Below are 16,650 nucleotides of genomic sequence, written 5' to 3'. Positions count from 1 at the left end.
GGCTTTCACAGCGAAGTTGGTATGGAAACCAATCATTCCCTCTCCAAGCTCTTTGCCCTTGCAAAGCCAGTCCTTGAAAACCTACATACCTGTTCTCCTCTATAGATAACATATTCAGCGTATGCAAGTCCATTCACGCTTGGCCTGCCAATAACAGAATGGTGCCCTGGAGGGGCATGAGCCATTTTCATTGTGCTGAACTGAAGAAAGGATTTTCCAAGGGTCACTCTGCAGAAGAGCATTTGTCTAAAAGGAAAAGAGAAAACATAATTTTCATATATCTTACTAGGAACTGCACACTTCCAGAATGATTTCAAACTTGAACTTATTTCATCACAATTAATTTCTCAAGGCATTTTGGAGAAACACTTGTAGAAACCAGTTCTAAGGCTGTACAAAACCTGTCACACACAAACAAAAGTCTTTCTTGACATGCAGAAGGGAAAACGCATCTTTGTTCTTTGTCTGGCCTTCACATGAAGGCCTCTCCTAGTTCATTTTATATAAAGCTGTTGAGATATGAAACCGTGCTCCTACCAGCAGGGTATGGGCAGGTGTCAAAGTGCAAAAAGCACACTGATCTGCTCCAGTACAAAATAAAGCTGTGATTAAGTCTCGTTCACCACCTCCAAAATTATCTGATCCATGGTACACTAGACCACCACTCTGCACTGCAGTTTTGTTCTGATAGTGCCTGGAGTGTAATTGCTATTTTCATCTGATGCTTCATTTTCAAACTTGCTGTTTCAGGCCTCTTTCCTGAGCCACAATTCACTTTGATTTATACTCACTGTATGCTTAGATGTAATTTTTGACCTTTCTGTGTGACTCGCTGTATTTATAACCTTTTATGTTTAGCCTTGACAAATGGAAAACTGCATTTTTCCAGCCACGACCAAGCTCAAGTGGCTGTTCTCTCCCTGCAATTCACCCTGTGCCAGGATCGTAAAAACCAGGACAGCCAGAATTATGTGTAGGGAATTCTGCTGTACTCATACCTGTGGCAGATATAACAGGACCTGTCTTTGTGTGTGGGACAGCCCGTTCCTCCCCCTATCCCATACACATATTGGTTGCTTTTTGAGGAGTTCTCAGCGAAGTAAATTCCAGCTCCAAACATTCCTCCAATGTATGCATGTCTTTCATCAAAACCTTTGTGAATGATAGCGTTAATAAAAGGAGACCCTAGAACAGAAATGACATGAAATGATACATACTCGTTAAGCTCTATCGTAATACAGGACTCTGTCAAGAGGAGCTTGTCTGCCTCAAATAGACCATTAAATACCAGAAAGCACACTCAGTCAGCTGGAAGGGGGTGATACCCAGCAGGATGCAGTGATGTGTGGGATTTATCGTTATATACCAAGATCCCACGCGTGACTCATATTTCTTACTCACTTCCCAGATCTCATTAAATGGCTTTCCCCCCACTCACATTTCACTGCAATTTATCTTGTCAATGCACACCTTCTCCAGCAGTCAGTACTGATTAAGATGGGGTAAGAAGTTAGGACAATCATACCCAAAACCAATTTCCTATGCGGAATCACAGAAAGATCTAGGGCAGAAGGACCCTCAGGCAACTGTCATTCGTAGGGACTTCTGGATGCTTCTAGAGAACAACTGGCTGAAACTCATGGTTGGTTTTGATTTCTTACCCTGATGGTTGCATGCAGCACCAGAGTAAAATGCTTTTACTGTGTGTTGCTCCCCTCTTTTAGAAGATACTCTTTCTCATAGCAGTGTAACATCCTCCCAGCAGCTTTACTGGAAATGACTAAGATGACTAAGCTTAGCAAAAAACTTGCTTGTTTTTCTTTTGGAAGAAAGAAAAAGTATTTTTTCTCTATTGTAGCTTTTCAGATTGCAGTAACCGCACAGACCATCACCACCCCCACACCCCTGCATTTCCAATGTACAACTACTGTACAGGACGGTGACACAGCAACGTTAACAGTGCCTGTGGGTCCTTGGAGGCTGTTTTTTTTTTTGTTAAACACCAGTACTTATGAATAGAGATCACTTCCTTACCATGAAACAACATGCGCTCATTGTGATGATTATGATTCTCCTCTGAGACCTCCTTCTGCCTGTGACAGAATCTCTCTCGCAACTTCTTGTTCACGACCTTTTGAATCTGCAGTGGTACAACAGGCCCAAGCATACTTGAATTGGAATTGAAAGGGAATGTAATTTGACAGTTTGCATAAATTTGACAGGGAAATGGAGTAAGACATATGAACAGTATAAACAAACCCCATGCAAGGCTCAAGCCTTTCAAACCAGCTGGTAGCACATGTTTACAAGGGGTTAAAGCTACTGTGAAAGTGCAGACAAGAGTTCTTGTGTTTAAGGAAGACTTTCAGGCTCTGTCCCTCAGAGCCTGTAATATCACCAAGACCTACCAACTGCCTGAAATTCCTTCCATCTCTGCTTTGAGCTCTGTTGGACAATCTGGGCCAGCTTTCTGAAGCCTGCTGTCTGGCTTAGGTTGAATTTTTTATGAAAGAAACAACTTCTGAGGAAAGAAACTGGGAGATACGCTCTTTAATCTATCTCGAGACATGGTTCCAGCCATGTGCTCTAATACCACTATGGTTTCTTATAAAGGACTTCATCTTTGATAGGGAGTAGGATGGAAACAGCGTTTATGTCAGATGTACGATCTACTGGGACAATTGCAAAGGCTCTGCACAAGCTCACTTTTCAAGCAGACAGGTAGCAGGGTGCTCAGGAACTGAGTTCTGTTCTGATACCTTCTACTTCCTCCTCCTCGCAAAAAAGAGCAAGTGTACTCTTCCTCAGAAATACAGCAGTCCATTTTCTGATATGCCAGGGCTTTTAAAAGGTATTTTTCTAGTTGTGAGATGCAAAGGAGGTGGTGTCAAGATCCAAAGTAGTATAGGGAGATAAAACCTTTAATAAGTCATGCTCATGCTTTCCCCCTCACCCAGAATCGCCCTTAAAAAGGCAAGAAAAGACTGAGAAAAAACCCCTGTGCTGCAAAATCAAATACAGAAGTTATAGTCCTCTAAAATTAAAATCAGGCTGTGAAACATAAGGCAGGCTCTTCAATATCGGTTCTTCAGACTGCGTTAAGAGCGCAAGTGGACACTTCTCCCTAATCCTATGTGCAGAACAAACTGTCTAATTTTAGCATTTAGCACTTGCTGTAACTCTGCTCATGAATATTATCTCAACAAAGAACTTTGAATATAAAAGGGCAATCCACTTAGCCAATTGTGCCTGCTTGCATAATAAGTACCAACTGATTTTACCTCGCAGAATTAAGAGGTTTTGAGACTTACCCTGATGACATTGTACCTGTTGAAGATCCCACCAGCATTTCCACCATCCCGATGCTCCCGGATTGTACTCTGCATCTGCATAAATGAACGCAGCTGAATGTTCAGCACATAAAGCTTGCTAGCAAGGCAAAGTATTAATGCAATATCTCAGTATACCACTGGCAACAAGAGTCAATCTTCTTAACAATTAAAAGGTGTAAAAAAACCAACCCCAATTCTCAATTTTTAACTGCTGTAGACCCTTATTCTCAGGCACCCAATGTGCTATGCTGTTTGGCAGTAGAGAAATTGGATGATGCAATTACCCAACCTTGTCATGAAAATCTACACAGGAAAAAGGAGAATAGTGGCACTTGTTATCAAAATTGCACACAACTAGAACACCCGCTTTAGATTAGAAAAAAAAGCAATCTTTGAAAATGAATACACAAAAAAAGATAATTTTGATGTAATAACAGATGTGTTTCTAATGAGTTCAGTTTATATTTCCTAGTGATAGGAAAATGCTTGCACTGTAGATTTGCCCATGTCATTAGCAGCCCCTGAGAATTTCAACAGTTTCATGGTGTCTTTTCCAGAGGTATTTATAGCTACAGCAACGTTTAGTTACAGCTCAAATAATTACCCCAATTTACTCTGGCAGACAAGTCACCCTTTCTGTCAGAAAAGTTTATAACAGGGATCTGCACAAACTCCAGTTTATATAGACACTAAACAAAAATATTTCAGGTTAAGCTGGCAGCAATCCTGAATATTTAGACTTTTAAAAAGACTCCAAACACTTCCGTGCCACTGTGTAGGAACACCACACAAACAGCAAGTGCACAGTAAAATGGAGTTATCTTCCAAACACAACTCTTCGGAGCGTCTCTTTTCTGTTATGATTTTTCTTTCGAAATGGTATCTGCTTGGAGTTTACTCAAATAAAAGAGCATGTGTGTGTGGGAGGCAAAATTACAGTCAATTTTCAATTATCCAAGAGCTGTTTATCTGGGTTACAGATTAACTACGCCACTGAGACAAGAGAAAACAAGCTGGTTCACAGCCAGAAAAGAGTCTGAGCAGAAAGAATGCCTACAGACTTGCAGGGGCTTAATCCCTTGTTCTTCATGGGTCCACCTATCTATGGAAAGCTATGGAAACCCTTGCTAAAAACACAACAACAGAGCAAAATTGGGATAATGCTAAGTAACCAAACAGAGCACTTAAAAAAAATAGGCGGGACACAGCAAAATAATTTCTATCATTGCTCTACAAAAAAAGACAAATGAAGAGCCCTAAATTTCATGTCTGATCTATACAATTCATACATCAAAGCATATTTTATCATTTTCACCATGCAGTGCATGCTTTAGCTCTGATGGGCTATAAATGAACAGAGAAATACACAGTCACTGGAGCATTAAGAAAGGTATTTGCAATACCTCTTCTTCGACAGACTGATACTCCTTATCATCAGGAGCAAGGTCAAGGAGAATGGTCCCCTGACTCACACAGTGGAAAGTCAAATAAGGATTGGTGCCTGCAAAGAGAAGGAATTAAATGAGTAAAAATCAACAGGAGAAAACAATAGCAGCTCTATTTGAATTCATCATCATTATTACCCCTCTTAAATAACCCCAGTACAGCAGGAAATGGAAAACAAACACAAGGCAGAAGCACAACATTAAAAAGATAAAGTGCTTCCGTTGGCAGCAGAGGCTTTAAAAGAGAGATGGCAAATGCATGTGGGACATAATTGCATTTTATTGTTTCCGCTGTCAAGAGAAGCATCCTAGAAGTGTGAAGTAGCAACAGCTCCATCAGGTCCATCCTTCAGGATCCAGCTGGCCTGTGGGTAAGTGTGTAGAGCAAATCAATCCAAAAGCTCCTGCCTGGATCAGAGTCCCTGGAAATGGGCATAGCCTCCACAGCTGTCTTGGGGGTGTCCATTCTCTGGGAAGTCAAGTGACCACTCACATTCCTGTATGTCCTCAATATACGCATTACTTGTCACAACCGACCCAGCCACCAGGTCTGCCAGCGTCACGTTCCTGACGTATGGATTCTTTCAAGTCCCGGTGACAACGCCTACATTAACAGAAGATGACTTCTGGGAACCTCCTGTATGCTTAGGCTGACCAGTAAAAATGTCATATTTACCTTGCTGCCCTCCTAGAAGCCTCTCCACACCTTTTATTAATTTGTGGCGGTGGCCGTACGCATTGATCCCAATTTCCTTAAGCTCCTCGTGCCCCATGTCTGCCAACACGTCCAGGGTTATCTGGAAAGGTGAAAGACCGCAAAAATCAGTTGCCAAACCTGGCCCGATTCCCAAGATGGAAGACCCATCAGTTCAGAAAATGGAATGCATTCATGGTGCAGCCAGGAGAGTACATATATTTTATGTTTTACTGCACTTGTAATTGCTGCCACCTTCTGGCAAGAAGCCTCTCCCTATTATAGGACCATACCCAGCTGCTGCAGCCTGAAGCTGTGCAAAACTTAATTCTCTTCCAGCAATTAACAAGAGCTGGTTCTCACAGGAAGTTCTCCAAAAGTTTTTTACTTATGTAGGCAGAGGATGCATGGAAATGATGGGACAAATCTGGGAATATTTTTGAAGCAAAGTTTCACATTGCTATACAATTCATTACTTTCGCTACACAAACAGAAATGATTAAGCTATAAGCTTAATAATAAATGTGAAGTGTGTTTCACATCAGCATTAGTATGGTGTGTGCTACTTTTGTGTATATGCTTGCATGTGTATCAAACTCATAGGTCAGCTATGCTAAATCATGCTCAACTATTATACTATTTTTGGAACTAATCAGGAGGACACAAAACTATTCATTTTGTCACAATCTATGAATACATTTACAATCACCTAATGTGGTTTTAAATTTCAAGGTCACAGATTACTGGTCCAAGCAGAAAGGTAATAAAACATGATATCAAATCAACATTTTTTTAAAGAACAGGAGGTAAAAGCTAAATAAAATACACATTTTTATTCCTACAAAGCAATTGTGCACTGAGGCGATTCTGTGAAAATCAAAGATTTCATCTGGACAAGACAGTTGTATAAAATCTACTTCCGAATTCACATATTAAACTAGAATGGGAAGCTCAAAAAATAATGGGAAACCATATAAGTTGATTCAAAAGGATCTGTATTGTTTGCACAACTGAATTTGCAGGTCTGCACTCTGTCCACTACAAATAGAATATCTTTAATTCAAAAGAAAGCAACTCAAGCAAGGAATTAATAGCCACACTGAACATCTGTCTAATTGAGCAGAAAACAACCTACTGGGACTGCTGTGGAAAAACTACTGAAGACATTCATCACGTGCAGCAGAACGTTAAAAAAATACAGAAGAAACCCAGATATCAGAAAGCATCAGGAGAGGCTAGAGCTAAGGTGAAAAAGTGCATACAAAGATACTGCAATGCTTGGGAAAAGCAGCTTGAAACAATAAACTTAAGGAAGATGAGCTTGTTTTCACCTCCTCACAAGAGGAGCTAAATGGTTTCAAAATGATCAATGAATATAGTGAAACTGATTTGCATTATTAAATGTTATTAGTAGGGGAAGATCTTAAAAACAGTTTAGGAGTTGAAGAATCAAAAATAGAACAAAACCAGCATGGTAAGAGGAGGGTGTGATAACAATAGGAAAAAAAGAAATGTGAGTAGAATATAGGTTGGTTTGAGGTTGGTTTGCTTCTTAACAGAAGCAGTTCCAAATTAAAGAGCTTATGCTTCATATTTAAGAAAGGAAAAAAAGACTATACAGCATTTTAACTTGGGGGAAATACCTCTTGTAATATTTCATGGAAAGAGTTGGAACTGTTTCTGTTAGTGACATACTGCATTTCGTATGTTTGCTTCCTGACCCCTCATAAAAGATTAGCAGCAGAGGCGTGGAGAAAAATGACCATCAAATCCATTCTCTTACACTGGTACCTGGTACCTTTTACTTCCACCACTGTGTCCATCTCACTCATGTGAACACATAATCTATTTAACCCTAACATGTTAAATTTAAGACATGGCATATAAAAAGGCAAAAAAAAAAGAGAGTCTACAATTACATTAGAGGTACTTCTGCTTTAAAAAGTAATGTAAGCTTGAGAAACTGTTCCATTAGTTCTATTCTTATATATTGTGAGTTATTGGTAAATCTTCAGTGTTTTGCCCCCATCTCCAAATACCATTTGAGACTCGTTAGCCCTGTAAAACCCAGTTAGTGCTATAGTCCTAACTTGTTAGGAAATACAGGTTCTGCATTCTCTAGTGTGATTACACCCTAGTAAACTAGATGTTTTAATTCAGCTTACAGTCTAACTGGAAGGTTTCCTAGATCGAACCAAAGTATCACATGCAGCAGTGCAGGTGGTGAAAAGCTTGTTTGGATATGAAGACTGCTGAAGGACAAGTGCAAGTGACATTCCAACCTACCTTTGTTACAGCTGTCAGGTTCAAAGTTCACAAGGTGCAAAGTAACTCTCAGAATACAAACCAAACTGGCAGTCATTATGTATATATAAAAAAGTGAAAGATACTGGATATCTGAATCAAACAACAAAAGTGATTTTCACAGGTTTCTCCACTTCCCCATAAAGTATCTGGAGACTCATTTGTTGTTTTCTTGGACATACTTGTTTTTTCTGTACATGTGAATTTGTGTTTTTTTGTTTCTCTTTTTCAATTAGAGAATGAAAATATGACTCAAATTCATTGGATTAAGCTGTCTTTTATACATACAGAGATGAGGCTTGCCATTTTACCTGTTCTGTCTCAAAGATGTCCCGAAGATGTTCAAGACCCAGGCTTTTTAGGAACTGGGTAATGTTCATGTCAAGACCAGAAACTATAAGAGAAGAAACAAGACATTATATCCTATGCACCTGAATTTAAAAGAAACAATCCACAAAGTAAACTAAAAATTAAACAATACTACTGATTCTCTCAAAATTCCAAACTCTGATTCTTTTTACAACCTATTTGTCTGTGTCTATAATAAACAATCCAATTCCATATTGTGTGAAAGCTCAGTGCAAAGCTCAACACTGTTCCCTCCTCAGAATCAACTATTAAATAGCGTAAGTGATCTGTGGCAAATACAGGCTCATATTGCAAAGAAAAGGAAAGGAAGGGCGAGTGTATTTTTGCTATGTAATCACCCAGATGCTGACATAAAGCATGCATACCAGATACTAATCAAAGGGTTTAAAAAGCCTTAGCAAAATGCCCCAGCCACCACAATCATAATTCCTTCATCAACATAATTCTCATTTGATTTTTCTGTATAAAATCAACAACGAACATCTGGGTATCTAATCAGATCTGCCGTTGTAGTCAGACCTAATCGCTGATGGCAAACACAGATGAACAGCCAACAATGCTCCTAGAAGAGCACATGAAAACAAGAGCAAGCATCAGACACTTCAAAACACAGATGACATTTCAAGTTGCACAATATTTTCTGGCTAGTCAGAAATGCTTTTCAGATAAAGCAAGGCCTATTGTGATACTAAGCTACTGTACTTCTGGCAATGTAAACTTGTCCAGCAGCAAATGCACCTTCTCCTTCCTTCCTTTCAGTTCCTGCTGCTCCATCACCAGCATTTGATGCGCCTCCAACGGCTAGTTCTGCCAGTGGCCCGGTGAGGTTATCTATACTGCTGGCAGCAGAGAGACAGGATGGCGTAGATGCTGGTGAAATCACAGAGGCACTAACAACAGTAGCTTGAGGCTTAAAGCACGTAGGCAAAGCTTCTGGAGGCATCGCATCTATCAGCAAAGCTCGGATATCATCAGCCTGAAAAACAGAAAGAACATTCAACATGAGGTTATGTTATCCTAAGTCATCAATCTCTGAAATGAATTCTTTGAATTCGTTTTTGTTGATTTCTCTGTTACCCCATTAAAAGGAAAACACCAACGCAGGAATTCATGGCTGCAAGAACATTCTGATTCATTGCGATATATGAATTGGGTTCTCCCCACTTCTAAAGGTAGGTAAGAGGGTACATCTAATTTTCTTTCTGATAGAACAACTTTATAGGTTTTAAAGCCAGGAAGAACGATGCAGCAACTTTATCTGAAATCCTTCAAAACCTAGGCCAGACAATGCCACCTCATCATTTCTGTCAGGCTTAACTTCTAGTGAGTATTCTGTGCTGGATCAAGGTTTCAATGGAAAGACTACAACTGCCTTTGCTATAATCACATCTTACACTGTTATCATAAAAAAAAAGAGAGGAGCTACAAGAAAAGTATGAACTTAGCTAACAACTGCATTTAGCCTTTGTTGAATAAATTAAGCACGACCCTCATCTTCAAGAATTTCCTCCTTGCATGTTCTTGTAGAACATAATTAAAACATCTTTATATTCCTCCAGAAAAACCATATCCCTCATCACAAAGCAAGTGTTCTAGAGCTCAGGTTATTCTTGAGGATATTTCTGGAACTCTCCATAAATCAATAGCCTTAAAAGGTACACTATGACCAGACAGTATCCAAGTTGGTTGCATTATCTATTCCATCAGGTCTGGTTAACCTGGGACATACAAGCTCATGTCAGCTTATTAGGCTTTTAACCAGCCACCACTAACAAAAAAGTTTCTGGATGCCAGTTTAGAAGAGGTTTGATGGCAGATCTTAGAATGTTGTCTTGGAGCTAGACAGAAAAGACTGAGGTAATATGTAGGCACTGAACATAATTATCCTCCAAATGATCCCATTCCTCTAAAGACACATCTGATTTTCCTCCCAGGTTCAAAGAAATCATCACCAACAGGACACAGATTGATCTCATCAGACACATTTCAGAGGTTTATTTCTGACAATGAGGATATTGATCCCAGGAGTGAATCAGATCAATCCCAGGAGTGGAGAAAACATTAAATCACAAGTCACATTAAGATCACAGCCAGAGAAAAAACCTGGACCTATGGGTAAAAAGTCAGACAGGCACCCTGGAGATGCTCATCTCCTTCTACATCAGCACAGTGAAAGCTGAGGACTGCTGATGCCATGGAGCCATAGAAAGCCATTTAATATGCTGGGCAAATCCTCCAGGGCAGCTGTGGCTGGCATGCTAACATGAACTTACTGTTGCCAGGTCTAATGGTGTCTGACCCTCTTGATTCTTCATGGTTGGATCTGCTCCATGAGCTAACAGCAGAGCACAGAGCTGTGTCCTTCCTTTTTGTGCAGCTTCATGCAACGGTGTGAACGCCCATTTATCTGTTGCATTTACGCATGTATTATATTTGATCAACAGTGCTGCTATATCCACATGCTGGAAAACACAAGAACATCTTAATCAACGTGACACTGGTAAAACATATAGTTTCTTTTTCCTGATGGAGGTAATGGTGCTTAGGCATCCCTGTAATTTCTCTTCCATTTAACTCCCTTCTCTGCCTCCTGTGTCTATGTAGCAGCACACCTCTTTGGGTAACACTTTATGCTGTAGCTCCAAGGCCATCTGTATCTGTGCACTACCAGATCATCCACCAGCACATGCAAATTGGTATCAGACACAGAATTATATTTCTGCCAAATCACCCCAAGTACATAGCACGAAGTTCATGTCACGTGCAGGAGCAGACATGCTACCTGATCCAGCATAAAACTGGTAAGAGTTAACTGTCAAATATCTGCAGACAAATTTACAGGGCTGCAACACTTGTGATACTGGAAGCTCTAAAGAGCTATGTGTGGTACTACCGGGCCACCACTTAAATGTCTGTACGCAGAAGTCTTCATTGTACTTCATGTCTGTCTTGCAATTTCCTGCAAGACTTTGCACTCATCTGTGGCAGATCGTTCTTTCTCCAATCATATTAATAAGAGGACTGATAAAACACATTACGTGTGTCATAAGGAACAACTGTCTTAAATAAGCTATAAAAGTAATGGACTTATAACAGCACAGTTCCATCAATACCTCATCCATTAAGTTTCTCAAGTTCAAATCAAGGAACAGAAAACTGGCAGATAAAAATTTTGGCTGCCTCTGACCAGTGAAATTACTTGTGCGATACAACTAAGAAACAGAAAAGCAGGCAGTCAAAATGAGTTACTAGGAACATGAAACACTGCAATTGTAAGCAGAAGCACAAAGACTTGCCAATAGATTTCATTTATCCTTTCAATGGCAACTAAGTGACTCTCAGCAGCTCTCATAAAAGGGCTTGCTCTCTGAATAAGCATGGTTTGAAAAGGCTGGCAATCTTATTCTTCCTCTCTGCCAAACTTTTAAATCAATTGCTGTTCCTGTGACTTTTCTGCCACACCAAACTACTGAGGGACACACAGCATGAACTGCTGGGTGGGAGAACTGAAGATACTTTGTGAGAAAAAAGTGGTGAAAACTTGCCAGCTATGAACTCGTGAAACCAGCACTCATCTCCTTTCTACCTCCCATCACAGAGAGCTGAACGAGCTGATGACAGCTCAGAGAAGTGTGGGCTGCCACGGAAAAGGTATACAGCAGCTCTTAAGTAGGTAAGCTGAATGGAAAAGCACCAAACACTCCCTCATTAACTTTTCTGAGAGACAGCAAGGCAACCACATTAGACTGGTATTATGATTTTTAGAAGTGATAATCAGCTTGAACCAATTTCTAACATTTCCTATGCCAGCAAAGAATGTTTTGCCTTCATGTAAAATATGTGCTTTTGGTTTCCTGTGCTTGAAAATGAAGAACACAATCTTTGCAGCAGAATTTATCTTTAGATCTAATCAACATCCTGGGAATTTAATGCTTACGGCAGACGCTGATGAACAATATTGCTTGGTATTAGCACCCAGTATCAGAAAGAATTGTGCTGCATTTCCAAACCTTCAGCAGGATTTGGAGCTTTTTGCTCTTTAGGATACTGGTATCCCAGACTAACAATGCAAATGAGGCAAGCTGAGTTTCATTGATAGGCTCTCCTTAAAAACAAGGTGAATACTGTGCTTTTTATTTCATTTGGCTCTCAAATGAAAGCAATCCTGGTTCTACTACAATCATTTTTCCCAGACTTTGCTCTTCTTGTGCCAGGTAATAACAGACAAAGGATGTCATGAGACCATCAAAAACCCTACCTCTTGAGCTTCATGTTGTCTGCCTAATGGTAACCACACTGTTAGGAGCTTATGATTATTTGTAAGAGACTTCTTTCTCACCTCATCCACAATTAACAGCTCCTTACAAGCAATCTATCAGGCATCTGTGCAACTGGTATGCACACAGATGCTCCCTCCTCTACAGAGGAGGGCCCACCTCCTCCAAAACGGCTTGAATCAACTACTGCACCCCCACTGCAGTAGACAGCTTGCCCAGGAGGACATTCATACTACAAACTCAGTAGCCCTTCAAGACTATAGCTTTAGCAATAGTTCCCCACCAGATACCAGCTGTAACAGACCTCCACTTTGCTGTCATCACCTAGATACGATACCCTGACATTGTTTTCTTCCTTCCATCCAAGTCTTTCAGCAAAAATTTGAGGTCTTTTCTGTTTCAAGAGTCACCCCAAATTTAACACTGTTCAGTGCTATGCATCTGCTTGCCTGCATAAAAGCTATGTTCTATTAGACTTTCCGAACCACAGCTTTTAACTGCTACAACACCTGAATCTGTGTCTGATTTAGATCTGCAGGGCTGCAAACAGGACTCACAATAGCAACTTAGCCCAAGAAGTATTTCATGCCATCAAAACCTATGAAGAAATAAAAACTACATTCACAGCAAGACAGCTGCAAAATAACTGACCTTGGATGTGACTTTAAGGTGTTCCTTGTTGGTCTACTCACGGCAAGAATGCCTGCACTTACCCCATAGGATGCTGCATTGTGTAGGGGGATTAATCCTCCTTTGTCCTGGGCATTAACATCAGCACCATGCTCAAGCAGGTATTCAGCTACTTCCAAATTGTTGTAACCAGCTGTAGAAAAGGCATAGGAAAAGAAAACAGGTATTAGGACAACTAAAGAAAAATTATTAGACAGAAAAGCTAAAGCAATTTTTTGACTGCAAAAGCTTCTCTTTCCTAGTAACTGTATTAGCTCCTGAAATACAGCTGCCATAGTCAACAACTGTCTGTACAGAAAAATCCTCTGATATTCTTACTATGCCAATCCTGGTTTTGGTGATTAACTTCTGTAGCCCTGTCATCAATATACAAGCCTTCAAACCCTGGTGAGTCACCCACCTGCAAGATGTAGTGGAGTTGAATTTCTTCCCTGGGTGTCTCTGCAATTGATATTTTCTTGAGTACACAGCTTCTGCACTCGTGCCAGGCACCCCTTCTTGGCAGCATCCAGCAAGGCAGCATCTCCTCGCAGCAAGTCCTGGATATCCGTGTCTCCTTCTTTCACCAAATCTAGAGGAGTGTTCCCATCTCGATTCTTTTTTGTTGGATCAGCTCCATGCTGGAAAGAGCAAAGTGGAATGCTACTGTCACAACCGTGAGCAGACCGCTGCACATCAGTGTGTCACTATTTTGCCCTATCCACAAGATAGGAGGTGGAGCATTTTGCCCATCTGCTATCATGAGGTAACCACTGTATAGATTAGTAGGCACATGAGAATAAATTCAGAAGGCTGAGGCTTAAAGCACTAGTCTGCAACACAACTGTGCAAACCTCAACTCCACAGGCAAGAGTGTTGGCTACCTGCAAGTGAAGCAGGTTCAGGAGCATATCCTGCATATAGCTATACCCTACTGTCCCAGCAGGTGCTAAAGAAAATCCAATTGCTAATACCTTGCTGGCCAAACCTTTCTTTCTCCTGCAAACTGGCTGGCAGAGGTGCTTTCTCAGCACGTCTTTCTGATCTACTGAAGCCGGGCCCAAGTTGTACTAAATGCCACTCTGCTATTAAAAAGCACTTATTTCAGAAGAAAATTAGAAAAATACTGATTTCTACACTTTCCAATAGGTAAGAGCACCATCTCCAGTGGTTTACAGGTCCTGGAAAGAAGTGAAGAAAACATTTTGGTGGGCAAGTGTATCTGGATGACTGCTGGAATGTATCTGTGCTGGTAAAACACACAGATCAGCCAGTGATAGGAACACAGTACTGGAGCACAGGATGAGGAAGGGAACATACATCTACATACAGCATACGGCGTGAGTCGTTTCCACACACAACTTTGTGGGAGGACAGCTCCTTCTCTGTTCACTCTCAGCAACAGTAGGGATAAAAACAAAGACAGATAAGGCAGAGGCAGCTGCTGGCATAATAGCTCTCTGGCTGGCCCCTTCAGAATAATCAAACACAGTGGTCCAACCCTTGCCAGCAAGATTACCCTGCCATTTCTCACTGGGTATGCTGGCAAAGCTGCATTAGCGTGTACCACAGGGAAGGAGCTGGAGGTGGGGAGAACAGAAGGAATTAACTGCCCTGGTTTTGGAAGCAGTAAAGCAATGCTCAGGGTGTGAAAGGTAAACAGCAAGGGACAGAATATTGGTTACACAGAACCAGTTACATATATACAGTGCTTTTGGGAAGAGAGGGCTCTTTGTACAAAGCCTTTTCAACTGCAATGACTTCTCCAAGATAAAACCTTAGATCCCTTAATTTAAAACTCATCAAAATCAGAGCTATTCAAATAGTCTCCAGAATAAACACCTAAATGAAGAGGCAGTGCCTCCTGAGACCTTTTCAAAGACATAAAAACAAATGAATGAAGTAATTTTAAAGAAAAGTGATGAAAAAAGAAAGTCTCTCCAAAATGCCTGCACATTTTTGTTTCCTTCTTCAAGTAAACCAGGACAGAAAGAGCGCATGTCAGGAGGAGTCAGGCTCAACATCCACAGCGGAGCAGAACTGACAGCACTGCCAGCTGGCATAAGAGACGCAGCAGGAGAAGCCCTGAGCAAACTGCAGTGTGAGAACATATCCATGGACACCCAGAGCCTTTACAAAACTGTGTCACCTTAAGGGTGTATTTAGCTCTAGTGCAAGAGAAATTTCAAAAAGGAAGATTTCAGCACTTCTCTGTTTCCTGTCGTACATCCATTCTGGATCCCTTGAACACAAAAAAATGGCTACATCCACAGTGGAATTACCAGAAAACTCAGATACCTCCAATGTCTATGAAGCAACGATGTGCCTGAGATATTATGAGTGCTCCTAGCTTGAGCTAACATCTGTACCACCTGTGTTACTACCACGGCCATCATCGTGCTTGCTTCACAGATATCTCTGAATATCTTCTAGTTTCTACTGCAGGTGCATTTCAAACGGATGTGTTACCCCCTCTGAATGCTTTTTTTTTTGGTAAGCAAGTGAAAGAATTCATGAGATAAGAGGGAAATAGTGGGGATTTACAGCAGCAAATGAAGTAGATGGGGAAGAGCCTCATCATTTTAAGACTATCCATATCCATACTCCTCTTTTAAATGCTGTGCTTCAGAGGGACATGAAGTAAACAAGACTAAAAGAAAAACTAGGATATGCCAGAAATTCTGCTCTAGCACTCTCTTACCCTCCCAATGGCAGGATATGACCTTATATTCAGAAGTCTCTCCAACTCCTGTTTCTCACTGGAAACACGTAGGCATTACCTCATGCCTTTTATGGGTTCTTACATAATTATGAATATTTATGCATTTCCTCCAGGAGCTTGATAAATTAGACATTAACATTGCAGTTTTAAATTTCTTGCATGCCAGACACCATCTAGGACCCACCTTCAGTGACTCCTCTGTAACAGACTCTTGTATTTACAAAGCTTGACTTAGCTGCAGTAACTGCTCCAGCAAATGATGAATAGGATAATGTGGTGACCTTTTTTTGTTTGCTATTTTTACAGAAATCCAGCTTCTTTTTCCAGTTTGAGAGTCTTGTCCTACTTAGCTAAGAGCATTAATACACGAACTGGAAAAATTAACTGCACTGATGATCCTTTGTAAGTGAACTGTCATTACACAAGAAACCACCTGACAACTGAAAATAGATTCAAAGACACCATAAAGAACTCACTGAATGCAGTTAAGTTTGCATTAATTAATCTTCGGCAATAACAAACACATACACATTTAAAGATACATCTAAGAACTCCAGCACATACTTTTAAAAGCAGCTTGCAGATTTCGTATTTTCCTTTTGCTGCTGCTTCATGTAGAGGAGTGAATTTCCACAGGTCTGCCACATTGACAGAAGCACCGTGCCTCACTAAGAGCTCAGCCACTTCGTAATGTCCGTAAGAGCAGGCATTGTGCAGAGGTACTAAGCCACTAATCAAAGAGAAAGTATTAATAGCTACAGAAAACATAATCCAATATGCAATCATACAAAGTTCCAGTCGATAAAACTCCCATTTCCGCAAGACATTATTGGTATCT

At 40.6% G+C, this 16,650-nt stretch overlaps 1 protein-coding gene across 3 annotated transcripts in view; it reads right to left on the bottom strand.

Moving 5' to 3' along the window:
- The window catches only part of TNKS (tankyrase), a 138,380-nt gene that overhangs the window by 5,400 nt on the left and 116,330 nt on the right, over window positions 1-16,650 (bottom strand). For 2 of the 3 annotated variants that reach the window (XM_061374200.1, XM_061374218.1), the window contains 12 exons: window positions 16,377-16,542; window positions 13,512-13,731; window positions 13,135-13,244; window positions 10,418-10,606; window positions 8,847-9,120; window positions 8,087-8,169; window positions 5,454-5,574; window positions 4,736-4,833; window positions 3,312-3,386; window positions 2,035-2,140; window positions 999-1,185; window positions 90-246 (listed from right to left, as the gene is read on the bottom strand). In XM_061374200.1, the coding sequence (XP_061230184.1) occupies window positions 90-246; window positions 999-1,185; window positions 2,035-2,140; window positions 3,312-3,386; window positions 4,736-4,833; window positions 5,454-5,574; window positions 8,087-8,169; window positions 8,847-9,120; window positions 10,418-10,606; window positions 13,135-13,244; window positions 13,512-13,731; window positions 16,377-16,542 (1,786 nt within the window). The remainder of the gene's footprint in view (window positions 1-89; window positions 247-998; window positions 1,186-2,034; window positions 2,141-3,311; window positions 3,387-4,735; window positions 4,834-5,453; window positions 5,575-8,086; window positions 8,170-8,846; window positions 9,121-10,417; window positions 10,607-13,134; window positions 13,245-13,511; window positions 13,732-16,376; window positions 16,543-16,650) is intronic. The other variant, XM_061374210.1, reaches the window with a different exon arrangement.

The sequence above is a fragment of the Neopsephotus bourkii genome, unplaced genomic scaffold (genome assembly GCF_033783945.1).
Source record: "Neopsephotus bourkii isolate Nb327-2 ecotype Australia unplaced genomic scaffold, CSIRO-AGI_Nbou_v1 NB_168, whole genome shotgun sequence".
NCBI classification, from domain to species: domain Eukaryota; kingdom Metazoa; phylum Chordata; class Aves; order Psittaciformes; family Psittacidae; genus Neopsephotus; species Neopsephotus bourkii.
This window is presented reverse-complemented; position numbering and strand designations above follow the sequence as displayed.